The sequence below is a fragment of the Mytilus trossulus genome, chromosome 13 (genome assembly GCF_036588685.1).
Source record: "Mytilus trossulus isolate FHL-02 chromosome 13, PNRI_Mtr1.1.1.hap1, whole genome shotgun sequence".
NCBI lineage: Eukaryota > Metazoa > Mollusca > Bivalvia > Mytilida > Mytilidae > Mytilus > Mytilus trossulus.
Genome location: NC_086385.1, coordinates 47,473,995 through 47,488,897, shown reverse-complemented (window position 1 = coordinate 47,488,897; position 14,903 = coordinate 47,473,995). Strand labels below are relative to the sequence as shown.

Here is a 14,903-nt window from a genome sequence, read left to right as displayed (position 1 = left end):
TTTCGTTGATATTTGATCTCTTGGTTTTGCAAAAGTCTGCATATATACATTTCGAAAATTTGCAATTCGTTAGTCATTTAGATTCGTGGTGCACCTGTACCCACGATATCTACTAAAATTGTTATCCAACGAATAATAATGATTCCACAGAACAATGACATTGAGAGTGATTTGTTCATAATATCTGCCAACCATTCATAGTATCGGTTGGCTCCTCAATTTTTTTATATATTTTTTTTTAAAATGATAGAAAAACAAATACATTAAACACAGTAAAACACAAACAAACAAAACAGCTTAAACTATAGATTAGGCGATTGTTTTTCTTTGTTTCGAATTCCGAACAGTTTTAGAGTGAAAGTGAATATTTACACTTTTTATGAGCACTAACAGTTATTGCAACTCAAGATGTGTGATTTATAAACAATTATAAAGTTATTATACACAAACAGTAATCTTAACTCACGGTGTATTTTATTTCAAAAAAATAATTGCGCATTGGGAGTTATGGAAATTCAGTGTCCATTGTTTTCTCTTAAACATTACGGGTAACTGAAATTAACAGTCTTAATGTAGTCTGGTTACATTTAAAATATGAGTTTGGGAAACAGATAAATTACACTTCCTATGTTCCAAAATTTGGAGAAGACGAAACCTCAAGAGTTTTCACATCATATAGTGCTTATAATTAAGACTTGAAAGAGAAAATGAATGAGACATACAATACGTTCTAAATTGTGAACCATGAGTTTATGATATTCATCCAGATTTATACACTTCAAGTATTTATACTTTTAATAGTTCCACGGAAAATCCATCCATTTCTTGCTTTTAAACTATCAGTTCACCTAGTACTAAAGTAAACATATTCAATTTGGGGTTGGATTCAAATGTTAGTACTAATAGTATTAATGTGAGAACCTATTCAAGCCAAATAATGGTAATACAAATTTTACCCGACGAATGACCAGTTCAAACTTATACCATGACAAACCAATCACTGCATAGAGTGTCTTCTGAGTTATTCCAGGCATAGATTACTTAAGCCGTATTTGGCACAACTTTTAGGAATTTTGGATCCTCAATGCTCTTCAACTTTGTACTTGTTTGGCTTTATAAATCTTTTGATATTAGCGTCACTGATGAGTCTTATGTAGACGAAACGCGCGTCTGGCGTACTAAATTATAATCCTGGTACATTTGATAACTATTTACAGTAATCTGCAAAGATCTTCATATATCGTAAATCATGAACCAAACGAGGTAATGGAACTTAAACGAATAATACAACAACCTGAAAGTGAGACAGAAGTTAATACGAGGCAAACAATAACTACTGAGTCTTATTCACCAGCACATAGTCTGCAATCATAATAAAGAAATCGTGTTAATGTGAAACATAATCATACTGATGGAGTCAACAAAATTCCACAAACTACCTTGACACAAGATTTGGCGAGAAGGCCTTTTTGATGCAAAATCGTGCAGAAACATTTGCAAATTATGATACGATAATTCAAAACTTCAATATCATTTATGGTGCTGTACTTAACGCAATAACTGAAGTCCACGGCAGCAAACAGAAGAAATAAATATACAATGGGAAGATTAATGACTGTGATTTGAGTTCTTTACACATTTTTGACGCTAGTGTCTTTCAATAAGAATAGTTTTGAAATGACTCAGGTACCAAATAAATATTGATTGATAAGTTACTATAAAAGGGGGACTGAAGATATGTCAGTAGGTATATATCAGTAGGTAGACCTGGGCATGTATTTGTCTGTTTTATTAATGCATTAAGCACTCATTAGATACAAAATTTTAGTTAATGTGTGTTCAATTTGAAGCCTAGAATATATTTACGAATATTGTTGAAAAAAATGGTAATTAAAGTGAATTCTACGAATTATGTCTTTACGTAAATATATACCGATAAAAACAATTACAGATTTTAATTGCATGCGCCCGAAGCACTTTTCTGGATTTTAATTCAGAACCCCGATATTAGATAGCTAATTTTGTATAAGAACCAGAACTAAGCTATAAGACAACAAAACAAAATCCTAAAAGTAATAGCTAAATCCGACTAACATTATCTTTACCTTGGACAATAAGGTTGTATTACATATATATTTTTACTGCAAAGTATCAAATGTGAAAGATAAAGCGTGAAGAGTCAGCGTTACATATTTGCATCAAATAGCTTCAATTTATCATGTATATCACATAAACATTTTTCTCATTAGTTTCTTTTATTTTAGATGATGATGCCACCCTGAACACAAGACTGAATATATACATAATAAAATAAGAATTGTAGAAATTCATTTCTTTATTTCAAGTAACTCGCCGTGCTTTATTTTGATAGCTTAGTTGAATCATCGAGTATTCAACGTCGACACTTTTTTTCATGTAAAGGTTTTATCTAATTAGCAGACATTTTTACACTACATGTAAATACTCCCATTTCTGTAAATATAGCAGCTCTGCCGTAGAGTTAAAGTTTTCTCCAATAGATATAAAAGTATTACTACAATAAATAGTTTAATAGTTATTTCCAGCGTCACAATCGAGTTTATTATAACATTTCTACCATCATGTATTCGGTGGCATATTCACAAACAATTTAATTTTGGATGTAACGCGTCTTCTGATTGGCTGGCGTTAATTTTTTTCTCAGACCATACACATAATTTAGTCATGTCATCGTGACGTCATCAACGTTTTTTCGTGATTTTCTATGGTTTAAAATGGAATTTAGAATTAAATTATAAGAAATGACTGTTATAAATTTCATTTTTCTACTTTATTTAAGGAATGACTGTAATATTTTTCTGTCTATTCGAAATAACATTAAAACATTTGGTGCACAATGTTAAATAACCCGCTACGCGCGTTATTCAGTGCGCACCACATGTTTTATGATATTTCTACAAAGACAGAAAAAATATTATAGTCATTCCTTAAATAAAGTTGAAAAATTAAAACGATACCTAGAGGAAAACGAAATCCATAAGCTGATTACAGAAAAAACTCTGATAAAGTATTGGCAAAAAGTAAAAGAAACCAGTCCGGTTTGCTGTTCAATTAAAACAAAAGAATTCGAACGCTTGTGTTTAGAAGGTAGAAAGTAACATGAATTTTGTGTAAGACTCGCTTGTATTATTGTTCTACACTTAGATAAACGTCTTAATGTTAGTTGTGTTCAGTGTAAGTTCATCAAAGCTCAGAAACAGATTCAAGAATATTAAAAATGTTCACCATTAAAAAATTGCCAAAGGTACTTCACATATTTACTCATTATTATTATAGTATGTCACAAAGCGTTACAGCACTTTTCACAATGACCCATCAGTATTCTGGTCAAGTACTGTACATTATGACTATATAGCGTACAGAAGAGGTCTTTAATTATTACTTCAGTCTATTAATCAAAGTTCCAATAATGACTCGCTTACTAGTACACGAAGTTCGCCATATTTAACGTGGTTCGCTTACATATATATTACTCTAGTGTTTTTCATATTTGTTTGAACTTTTGATGTCCTATTTTAGCTTACAATGTCGCTACTAGTGTCTCGTAATATGGCTTGTCACAATATGGTTATTTTAATGATAATTTGAAAAATCTAGTTATACATTTGCATTTATAGTTCATTAAGTCATCAGCGAAATTATTTTACGTATTAACACAAAGTATGGATACACTTCAAATCTAAACACAAATGCCTACAGCGAGAAAATGTTGCTCATCAAATTCTGAGCGGCGGTACCATAACACATGCAAACCTTCAAATTATCCTCAGTGGTTGAACAATATGTTCAACACACGGTCGGATGAATGTATCTGCAATTCATGCAAAATAAGAATGACGAAATTATTTTCTAGACACCATGTTGGAAAAAACCCGTGTGTCCACTACATGTAAACATCAGACAACATAATCTTGAAATACATTATATGTTCAGGTTTTTAGAAGATATGGAGTAACATATTATTATTAAGTCATCAACTAATCACACCAGAGTTTTTCTTTGTGAATCGCACTGCAAGAGATGACGGGGCACTAGACATTTCGTGTCAATAACCTGTAGTACATTGTATGCCCTATTGCTCTTAGAAAACCTTCCTTAAAGCTATCTTCGTCAAATTCTTGACTTTGACTTGTCCTATTCACTTTATTATTTCCTTGCCAATCAAGAGAAAGAATAGCTTTTTCAAAGAAAACCATATGTAAAGCACGCAGCAATACTCTTTTATAGCTCGCCAGACAACAATCCCTTATTGACGAGAGGGTCATGTATACAACAAAGCCAGTCACCCCCACCCCACGACAAAACAATATTTATTTACAGGCCAAATCAAGTTCTTATTGACCGAAGAGTTAAAGAGGTAAAATTTGTAGGGACTACAAAGGAAATACATCGTTTGATGGTATTAATCTACAATGTACATACTTAACCATGTTAACCGAAGGAATTTTATTATAGATCTCATATATAATACTTTTTTTAAATACACATGTCTTTATATCTATCGTTTTAATTGTTTAAATTTATTTTATTTTTCATTTCATTGACATTTGAAATAAAGTTTGCTGATATATCAAATAATAGAATTGACATCTATCAAAGCTAGAGACACTTTTCATACGTTTGTACAAACTACTGGGACTGTTTATAAATAACTTTTTTTAGCAGAAGTAATGAACAAGTGTTTAATTTAAAATTCTTTGATAAATTAAAATCTTAATCATCATAATCTTCATTATAGCCATCTTAGTAGTCATCATCTTCTTCTTGTCGTTCATATTCCTCTTGTTGTCGTTGTCGATCTTCTTCTTCCTCTTGTTGCCGTTGTTGTTCTTCTTCTTGTCGTCGTTGTTCTTCCTCTAGTTGTCGTCGTTGTTGTTCCTCCTTCTCCTCTTCTTGTCGTTGACGTTCTTCGTCTTCTTCTTGTTGTCGTTGACGTTCTTCGTCTTCTTCTTGTTGTCGTCTTTGTTCCTCTTCTTCTTGTTGTCGTCTTTGTTCCTCTTCTTCTTGTTGTCGTCTTTGTTCCTCTTCTTCTTGTTGTCGTCTGTGTTCTTCTTCTTCTTGTTGTCGTCTTTGTTCCTCTTCTTCTTGTTGATATTGTTGTTCTAAGTCGTATTGTCGTCGTTGTTTTTCTTCTTCCTCTTCATCTTCTTCTTCTTCTTGTCTTCGTTGTTCGTATTCTTCTATAAGATTTGAAGAAAGGAAATGTGTAAGCCATTGTTTAGTTTATCATTTTTACGTTTATTTGAATTGTATATTAGCAATGGGTTTTACTTTGGAAATTATAACCCAAATACATTCGTGCGTAAAATGTGAAATGAAAAAAAATAGAATATGAATTGATTTTAAAAGTCAGAAGACCATTAGTTAAGGAACAACACAAGCTACAATATTGATAGGTTATTCAGGGGAAATAGAGAAAAGCTCCGGACGCATCTTAATCAAATGTTTATTTTGTTTAATAGGTAATTATAAAACAAAGCTCAATATTCGAATGACATTTACTATTGCACGTTTACCTATCAACACATTTCATGGTCTGAATATCGATTTTAGAAAAAAAAAACAATATCACCTAAAAGAACATTGTCCTTTCCATAATGAATCTAAATTTCTTCAGAGAAAAAAGTGTCCATTAGACCATTCAAAAAATTTACATTCAATCTGTCAATCAAGCATTCTGTTTGCCGATCTTTCTTGTATGTTAAGTTAATGTATTCGATTATAAAGTGTATTAATTATTTATTGGAACATTCATTATTCATGGCTTCCATTTCTTACCATTAAAATCATTTCCACAACAGGGAAGACAACCGCAATAATTATGTTGGTAATAATACTCAATCAATCACCTTTAACCTGTTTGTCATTGGCTATCGTTAACAGTGATTTTACGCTCACTCAATCTGCCAGAAGCTTTCCAATGAGGATTGAAATATAATGAAAGGGTAAAGTTCATGCAGGTATACGAGAAGAAAAAAATCGTTTAAGAATTCAACATAAAAAAATCAAAACAAACTATGCTAGTTATTCGTATTATTTATTTCAGGCGTTTAAAAACTTTTAAAATTTTTGCGACCCCACAGTTTAAATGTGTATAACGCGTACGATATGACAAGTAGACGTTACAGACGACCGTTCACCTATTCTGACCCAGTCAATAACCTGCGCGCGCCAAAAATGGTCTTGTCTGTCCTCGTTTTTCGCTCACAAGGAAGCTATAAAATTAGGAGTTGGTTTTATAAACGTTAGGGACGCCATGACGAGCTAGTTGGTTGGTCTTTAGTTTACGGAATATCTTGTTTGTTCACAGATGGCTGCGGGTTTGTTCAAATGGTTCAAACCACAAGCTAGTACTCCGAAAATGGATTATTGAATCAGACTTATCACCGGGCTCGTACTATATGAGCAACACGACGGGTGCAACAGTTTTGTTTTGTTATTCACTAAGGCCGTGTTCACACCAAACGCTGTGTACAGTAAACATGTTTACATTTGGTTTAATGAAATGCACACTAGTTTCACATTAGATTTGTTCAAATCTATACACCTTGTTTAGCTACCTGTACATAAGATTTGTTCTCACTAGACATTTGCGGAAACAGTCATACACCTACGATTAGGATTACAATTACACTTACAGGTAGCATTCAAATCTTGGGCTTTCTCAAAGTGTAAAAATAAACCGTCGATCCAAAACAATGTAACGATAGAGAAGTTTTCCTGTAGTTAAATAAAAAAAATTTCAAATATATTTTCCAGCAATGTGTTAACATTAATTATTGCATACTGTGTTATCCAAATTGAAAATGCTGCAATTATACGAAGTATGATAGAATGAACTAACATTATTTTAGAAATAAATTTAACATGAGACACACACATTATCGCAATTGTCGTTGCAGTTAATAAATTGGGACAATTGCTGAAAAAAAGTCAGCAATACTTTGTATAAGCTTAAGAAAGATGCAATCAGCCATAGAGCATGTTAATGCTATGACATACTTTCTCTCTTTTATTTTGTTTTAAAGAGAATGAGGAAATACAGCGGACGAGTGTTTTTGAGCTATCTATTTTTAAATTTCACTGACTTGCCGTTTGGTATAATGTTGAAATCTTTTATTTTTCCTGAATAGGACAAACACTTTTGTCTACGTTTTTGGTTTCATAAACACAACTATTCGAAAAAAAAACAGTTATCGACGAACTTTTATGTGTCGGAAATATATTTTATACTGCTCGCCAGACTTAGTTGAAATGTACAATAGCTGTACTCTAGAAGTTAAAACTTTGCTATCTATGTTATGAACAAACAAAAAATGACAAACGAGTTCCAAGTTGGTTTGTTTTTCATACAATTATTATAAAAAGATCCCTAGAATCATTAAGTATGGCGGTTTTTTTTTCGCGATGTCGATAATTATCCTTCATGAACATTTTCTAGCAGTTAGGGAACGGTCATATGACATGAAAAAAGGGGGGAATTGGATTTTCCCACAATTTGATTAAAAAAAGCCAGTCACTCAGATGATTAAAATGAACATATATTCTGAATCCAAAGTTTGTTTCCCCATACATTATAGTGTTAAATATTGAATTGGTACCATCGAAAGAAAAAAAATAATTAAAAACTTTCGCGCGAGAAAAAATTCTGACTCAGAACCTCCCCTTTTCTAAATAAAGTGGTTGCGCCTTTAAGAAAGTCATTTTGGATGATTTGCAGTAGTTTAAAGATGTCTCGATTACGCATTAAAAACGTAGGTTCACCATCAGCGTGCTTACAGACGAAGAAAAGTTATTGCGATGTTAAGGATCTGATTCACTACATTTCTATCTTTTCTGTTTGTTTCAAATGGTGTTTTTTTCTCCAAGGAGTATTTGACAAAGGAAGGGGGTAATGTTTTTTTTATTTCTAATTGTATTTTAACGGATCTGAGATACTACACTACATAGTGTTAAATGTTGAAAAAAATAATTTTATTACCAGCATCGAAAAAAAACGGAATATCGGACGTTTGCGCGGAAAATGTCGGGCTCAAATAAATAAACAAAATACACCCCCCCCCCCCCCCCCCCCCCCCCCCGTTTTTAAGTTAAGTGGTTGCTTCTTTATGAAATCCATGTTGATGATTTGCAGTAGTTTAAACATAATAAAGATATCTCGATTAAGCATAAGAAAACGTAGTTTGTTTGTTTAAAATGGTATTTCTTCTCCAAGGAGTATTCGACAAAGGGATGGGCAAATGTTTTCTTTAGTTTTGAGTGTAATTTAACGGATCCGAGATACAAGACACACAATACATTTACCCCACACTTTTTAAGTTATGCATTTATGAGTGAATCGTTGTTTGAGTAAAGACCAGTGGCAAATATTTCTGTGCAAGTCAAGTCGATTCGGAAAGACCTTATTTTTCAAATGAATTATGTGTTCGGCAATGATGCTGGTTTGAGTTTTGATAAAGGCTTAATAAAACTACGTTAAGTTTTTTTCTAAAAAAAAACACCAAATAAATATATCAAGTTTGGACAAATATTTCTGTAAAGAACTTTATTAATAATTGTTATGAATATTAATATTATTCAAAAATTGTTTCTTCCTTAAATATACACGGTAAAACTAATGTTTTACATACCTAGTGTTGTTTACACTTAATCTACACAAGGCCTAAATCGAGTATCGACTGCATGTAGACAAAACATGGTTTACACTACATGTACACATTAAGTTTTATCAATGGGAACATAACTTTGTTTAGTTTACGTGTGAGTTACACTTACACAACACCGAGTTTAGGTCAATGTGAACACGGCCTTAGTTCCACTGTTAACATGCTTTAGTACTTACTATATGTTCCCGCAGGCTGTTTTCTCTTATCTGGTTGGCTTGCCATTCTGAAAATTAAGATGACACATTCATTATTTTAATTGTTTTAAATACACATATTTTTTATATAGTTTTTTGTTTAACCAAGATTACAAAGTAAGAGCTTTTCAACAATAATATGTGGAATAAAGTTTGAGCAAACAAGAGAAGCAAAATTTAGGTAAGCATGTAAACAAAGTAAATAAGCCAACTGCAATGGATTTATTGTATAGGCTCCTTACAAAATTTAATGTTTTTCGAGTCCAAGCAATATCGTTTTTAGTCTATTCATGAAAAAAAAAATTGACAGGTATCAAAGATTGTCTGCAAACCAAAACACCACTTCAAAAATACAGCAGCCGCATACTTAGCTATGTGCATTACATGTTTTGCTTTTTCTTACAAATTGAGCGTTTGATGTTGTCACTTAAGGTGGTATGGGTGTCTTCCTCCATCTTGGATTGTAAAAAACAGAGAACCAAAGGTCCAGATTTTCTATCCAGTTAGCAAACTTTGATGCAGAAATGCAGATATGTAATGTGAATTTTTATTTAATAAACTAATTTATCAGGATATAACTTATAAATATTTATATTTTTGCAAATATTGAGTAATTTTGGTTGTTTTTAAAAAAAACATTTGGCATATCAAGGGAAGGTAACTCTCAAACAGTGCATTTTCTGAATGACTGTTTATGGAATTTTCCTATTTTGTATTTTAGCTGGAAAAAAGTACGGTGAACCTATCTTTTCTTTTGATATTCTCAACGCATTGTCCGAAAGCTATCTTTTCCTTAAGTATTTAACAATTCTATTATTTTGTTTAGTTTCTAATCACAAAATGGTATTTTTTCTTGTATAATCCATACAAAATGTGTCATTTTGTCACGTCCTGTAGCTCGAGAAAATGCGCGGTGACCTATCATTTTTATAATATTTTTCAACATATATCAATAGATACTACATTTTGGCAAAGTATGAACAAATTCTATCATTTTTATTTTAGGCTCCCATACCACCTTAATTCTAAAAGTCTTACACTGAATCTATATATTTTTCTTTGTGCAAAATGTGTGTTTACTGCATTCGCTCATATAACAAATAACTCGGATCTAGAAAACGTTTCCTTATTTATTGTCAAAAGGCATAAAACTTTATTTAGAGTCGATATAAGCAATAAAAATACAAACATTAACTCTGAAACCGACAGAACAAAAGTACACCAAAAACAACAAAAAACCAGAATGTGTCCCTAGTACACGGATGCCCTATTATTTCTATGTTCGATGGACCGTGAAAATGGGAGAAAATCTCTAATTTGGCAAGTAAGATCACATCATAGGGATTATGTGTACTAAGTTTCAAGTTGATTGGACCTCAACTTCATCAAAAACTACCACGACCAATAACTATAACCTGAAACGGGACGAATGAACTAACAGACGGACGGACGGACGCACAGACCAGAAAACATTATGGCCATAATTGGGGCATAAAAAGATTGCACAAATATTTGGCGTTTACAAGACCTTAAACCTCACAGTAAAATATTCCCCAAAACTATATTATTATAATAAAATGGTCAGATATAATTAATGAAACAAAGTTGTGAAACAGATTTTGATAAATAAAGATATAAACAATCATTTATCATGTTGTTTATCTTTACAAATCAAATTTTATAGTTCAAGTATACATTTTTGTCCATGTTGGGAGACGCTAGGTGTTATATATTGAAATTATCTATTTATCTTTGTTACAGTGTTATGTTAAACCTATGCCTTTTTCACAATGTAAATAATAGCAAGCAGTCAGCGAGGTACTCCAATACAGACTTGCTTATTGACTAATGTTTCATTGTGATTATAAATTATTTCTTTTGAAATTGAATATGTTTTCGTGTTGTTCGAATGTATAGCATAACCCTTTTTTGCTCAGTTTGTGAAACGTTTATTTTCATAAATGCTTGTTCGATTTCAAATTTTAGTAATCAGATACGTTGTTTGTTTAATCGTTTTTAGTTTTGATAATAACGATTGTTAACGAAGCTAGGAAATATGTTTCGTTGTTTTCCTTTTATACATGTAGTTGATGTTTCCCTCGGCTATAGTTTGATATCCGGTATTGTTTTCTTTCTTTCGTTTATGACTTTTGAACAGCGGTATGCTACTGTTTCCTTTATTAATTATATTCGTCCGATCAGCCAAATGTGCAGATCTGTCATCCGAACGTCTGAGTGGTCGTTGATTGACCGACGAATATTCATTAATCTATGGATGAATAGTTGATGACTGAGCTGTGACGACCAAATATTCACCAACGTTGTAATACCTACGAGTATATCATTTATAAGTTATGCATAAAAAAACGGGCATCAAAATAGACTTTGGTAAACTACGCTACGTTAAATAGACGAAAGTAACGTACGCTTAAGGAATCATACAACACCCCCGTTTGGAATCCTTTATTTCGACTAGTGAAATCTTTTTATGTAATAATGAAAGCTGTCACGAGACTTAGATGGTATTTCGTTCCAATGTGTGTACATCAAGAACCTTAACACTGCATGTAACAAAATATGTCAAACTTGATTTTCTATACGACATGGCAATTTAGCGACAAAATAAAAAAATCAGGGTAAAATAAAATATTTCAACAAATGTTGCTTAACAAAGACTCCTTTAAAAAAATGGGGTATCACTTACAGACCCCCTCCCTACCTGACGTAATGCAAGTTATGTTTAACAAAATAAATGTGATTTCCCGAAATAAACACGTCCACTTGATTTCAGAAAACTCAAAGGTAGAAGTTCACTTAACTAATAAACTTAAATGTTGTTCTGTTATCTTAGTCATATGATATCCAAAAGTTATTTTTAAATTAAGATTAAATTACACTAAAGTTCTGCAATATAAGATTGATTTGTGATTTCTAAAGACACTCTCCATTTGGTATATCGATATAATTAGTTATCAAAGGTACCAGGATTATAAATTACCTTGGAATCAATGAATTACGTCAGTTTGATTTTAAGCACTATGCAAATAAGGTATACACCCATAAAAATCAAATTATGATAATATAAGGTATTATAAAATACGAAAGAGAAACTAGAAATAACATGCTCATGGACATGTAACAACAACTGTGATTGAATTAATATTTGTTAAGACAGAAAACTTCACCAGATTGTTGATATATGTATTCGCATATGACAGAGAAATGAAAACTATATTCAACTATATCGATATCCTTTTCAATATATTTTTTGTCGGAATGCTATCATGTAATTTATTTCAGTTGACGGAGAGGACCTGATTGAAAACATATTGACTACTACATTTCTGTAAAACAGTGTAATTCTTTTGAAAGCTAAGATGACATTTCATACAAAATTGAGCTTACCTCTTTTGTTTCAGGTACAAACAGATCCGTCTGTTATCACAACTATTTATTTCAATTCCTTTATGACGGCTGCAGGTAAAGATAGATAATAGTTATCTTTCACATTACGCAATAAATGTATAAATATAGCAATTTGATTTCCCGAAATTAAAAATGTACGCCAAATTCAAAAGAAGCAGTTCATACAAATAAATATTCTTCATTATCTGTTCGGTAGAAAATGAAATTTCAACCTTTATTAAAACTATTCCTAGGTTTAACAAACGCGCGGTGTGAACAGTAGGGATGCTAAATATGTGGCAACATTTAAAAATATTGGAAATCAAAACAAAATAATAACTGATAAATTAAGTTCATTTATCCATTGCAGTAGAACCTTAGTGTTTCAATTGTTTTATAACATTTTATGAATAGTAAATTTACGGATTTAACATGTTAGCACAGGATTGCTGAATACTGTGCTGTTGATTAACATATGGTCAAAACATCAACCATAACTGATCATAGAAGATGGTACAATGAAAATTATAAGAATGAAAATTTATATAAAGTTCATGTAAAAAATGAATATAACTCTAAAGCACTGTACATAAAGCATAGTAATTTAAACAAATCAAAGACAAAACATGAAACCTGCACTGTGTCAGATTTAAAAACTGAAATAAAAAAATAACACAATAATGCCTACCAAAACATAAAACGTCAATACGAAAATAACATGTTAAAATAAAAATAAAATTAAGCTAAAAACATGCAAAACAAGCAAAAACCTTAAAAAAAAGAATAAATGTACAAAAAATTGCATTTCAAGTTAATACAAAACAAGTAAATACCACAAAAAAGAGAAAAGAAAAAAAGCAATGCGTTGAAAAATATTTTTTTGCTAAGATTCCAATCATCCTAGGAACTTGCATTGTCTTAAACTGTTCAGGAGATTGTGCCAACAAATGGCTGCTGTCCAATCAATTTGTCTGGACAAATATACAACCACAGTAATATCAGTAACGATCCATAAAAGAAAGTCGAGTTCACATAGATTACTTTATCCATAATGTCATTTTCAGGTAAAACATATTTAAGAAGGTCTACTTTATTAGTAACGGAACCTAGTGCAATAGCTCAGGTTTGATCAATGTTAGAATTATTCTGATATATCCACTATGATAAAATCAGTTTATAAATGTTATCATCTTATCATCCCTGGGAGGCTATGTTCACATGATGACCTAGAAGAATTATCCTGAATCTGCAAAAAAAGTATATTTGTATTAAATGTATGTACCTCACATTTAGTACTTGAGGTGTTGGTTCCCTTATAGCATAACAGCTTTAAATGTATATAAGTCTACTTACTCATTGTTAATATTAGTTGCTGCTACAATTCAGCAATGTAGTTTCCCTTTATACATATTTGAAATGTTGCATCAAGCCAGATAAAAGTAATACTGTGTAGAACAACACACAGTGTAAGTTTTGAAAAATAATCAATTAAAATCTATGAAAAAAACCAGAAACCAATATTAATTAAAAGACTGTATGATTTCTTACAACCAGATTGAAGTACTTTGATATAGAAATAAAGATATTTTGCATATCTATCAATGAAACAGTCATCCATAATGAAAAAATGTTGTTTTTTTTAAATATGAAAAATTACAGGCGAACACTTCAGTTTGCGATTGCTTTCATTGACTGCGATAACTTTTTAAATGGTATAATTTGTTATAATTTTGTTATTTTGTTATATATTAGTAAGGAATTTCAGATTGAAAAGCTTTGCTGTAAATTATATTAACCGATCTACTATCTTAGAAGGACATGTGACTGTAAGGAACTTCATTAGTAGTTGTATATCATATTTTGAATATTTCATTATTTTTATTCTATTTGTTTGTGAATTAGAGAAATGCCATGTTTCAATTTAAATAATTCAAAACTTTTTTTAAGACAAGATAGATATATGAAGATGTGCAATGGATTACTCTCCATCCAAGTCAATTTAGAATTTGACATATTGTGTTGACACATTTTTATCTTTTGAGTCTGTATTTTTACCTCGAGATGTCACCTAGTACCTTTTTGGTTCTTTTGCTATACACTTCACATCCCCGTTTATTTATTATGTCAATAGATACTTGCGTAAGCATACAAATTATTGAAGAATAAGTGTGATTGTTTTTGGTTGTTCGTTTTCATTTTTAAGATAAACATTTGAAAGAAATATATAAACCAAACAAAAAGCCCAACTCGGTTTTGGTTTCTGAGAGCCACTGGACAATGCAAACAGAAATTAGCATTTGCAGTTGGTATAAAACAGTGTCATTGTTAATATAATTGAATTTTATGCGACGACTGTCATACAAGTGAGCAGTTTAGCTAGCTATCAAGCCAGGTTTAATCCACCATTTTTTACACACCACAAATGTCTGTACTATGTGAGAAATACGACAAATATTGTCCAATCGTTTAATGTGTTTCAGCTTTTGATTTTATCATTTGATTAGGGACTTTCCTTTTTTTATTTTCCCCGGAGTTCAGTATATTTAAAATTTTACTCTTTTTCACATGCTTACATATGTCTCTTTTTGATTAACATGTA

General features: G+C 31.4%; 2 protein-coding genes across 5 annotated transcripts in view; both read right to left on the bottom strand.

The window, feature by feature from the left end:
• Positions 1-2,311: 2,311 nt before the first annotated feature.
• Positions 2,312-12,528, bottom strand: LOC134695522 (ataxin-8-like). 2 transcript variants are annotated; one of them, XM_063556803.1, is made up of 3 exons: positions 12,305-12,528; positions 8,882-8,928; positions 2,312-5,219 (listed from the first exon to the last, which is right to left on the bottom strand). In XM_063556803.1, exons 2-3 carry the CDS (start codon positions 8,925-8,927, stop codon positions 4,783-4,785), a joined length of 483 nt encoding a protein of 160 aa, XP_063412873.1. In that variant the 5' UTR covers position 8,928; positions 12,305-12,528; the 3' UTR covers positions 2,312-4,782. The 2 variants fall into 2 exon arrangements, with proteins under 2 accessions (XP_063412873.1, XP_063412874.1); XM_063556804.1 differs by lacking the exon at positions 12,305-12,528 and having other exon boundaries at positions 8,882-9,362.
• A 116-nt stretch (positions 12,529-12,644) lies between these two features.
• Positions 12,645-14,903, bottom strand: part of LOC134695521 (protein crumbs-like) — a 57,876-nt gene continuing 55,617 nt past the window's right edge. For all 3 annotated transcript variants that reach the window (XM_063556801.1, XM_063556800.1, XM_063556802.1), the window contains one exon: positions 12,645-13,550. In XM_063556801.1, coding sequence (XP_063412871.1) covers positions 13,540-13,550 — 11 coding nt within the window. In that variant the 3' untranslated portion in view covers positions 12,645-13,539. The remainder of the gene's footprint in view (positions 13,551-14,903) is intronic.

Excerpts from the sequence above, each read along its gene's own strand:
- LOC134695522 (XM_063556803.1), bottom strand. The coding sequence starts at position 8,927 with ATGGCAAGCCAACCAGATAAGAGAAAACAGCCTGCGGGAACATATA. Across the intron at positions 5,220-8,881 it reads ACAGCCTGCGGGAACATATA|AAGAATACGAACAACGAAGA; the intron begins GTAAGTACTAAA and ends CAAATCTTATAG.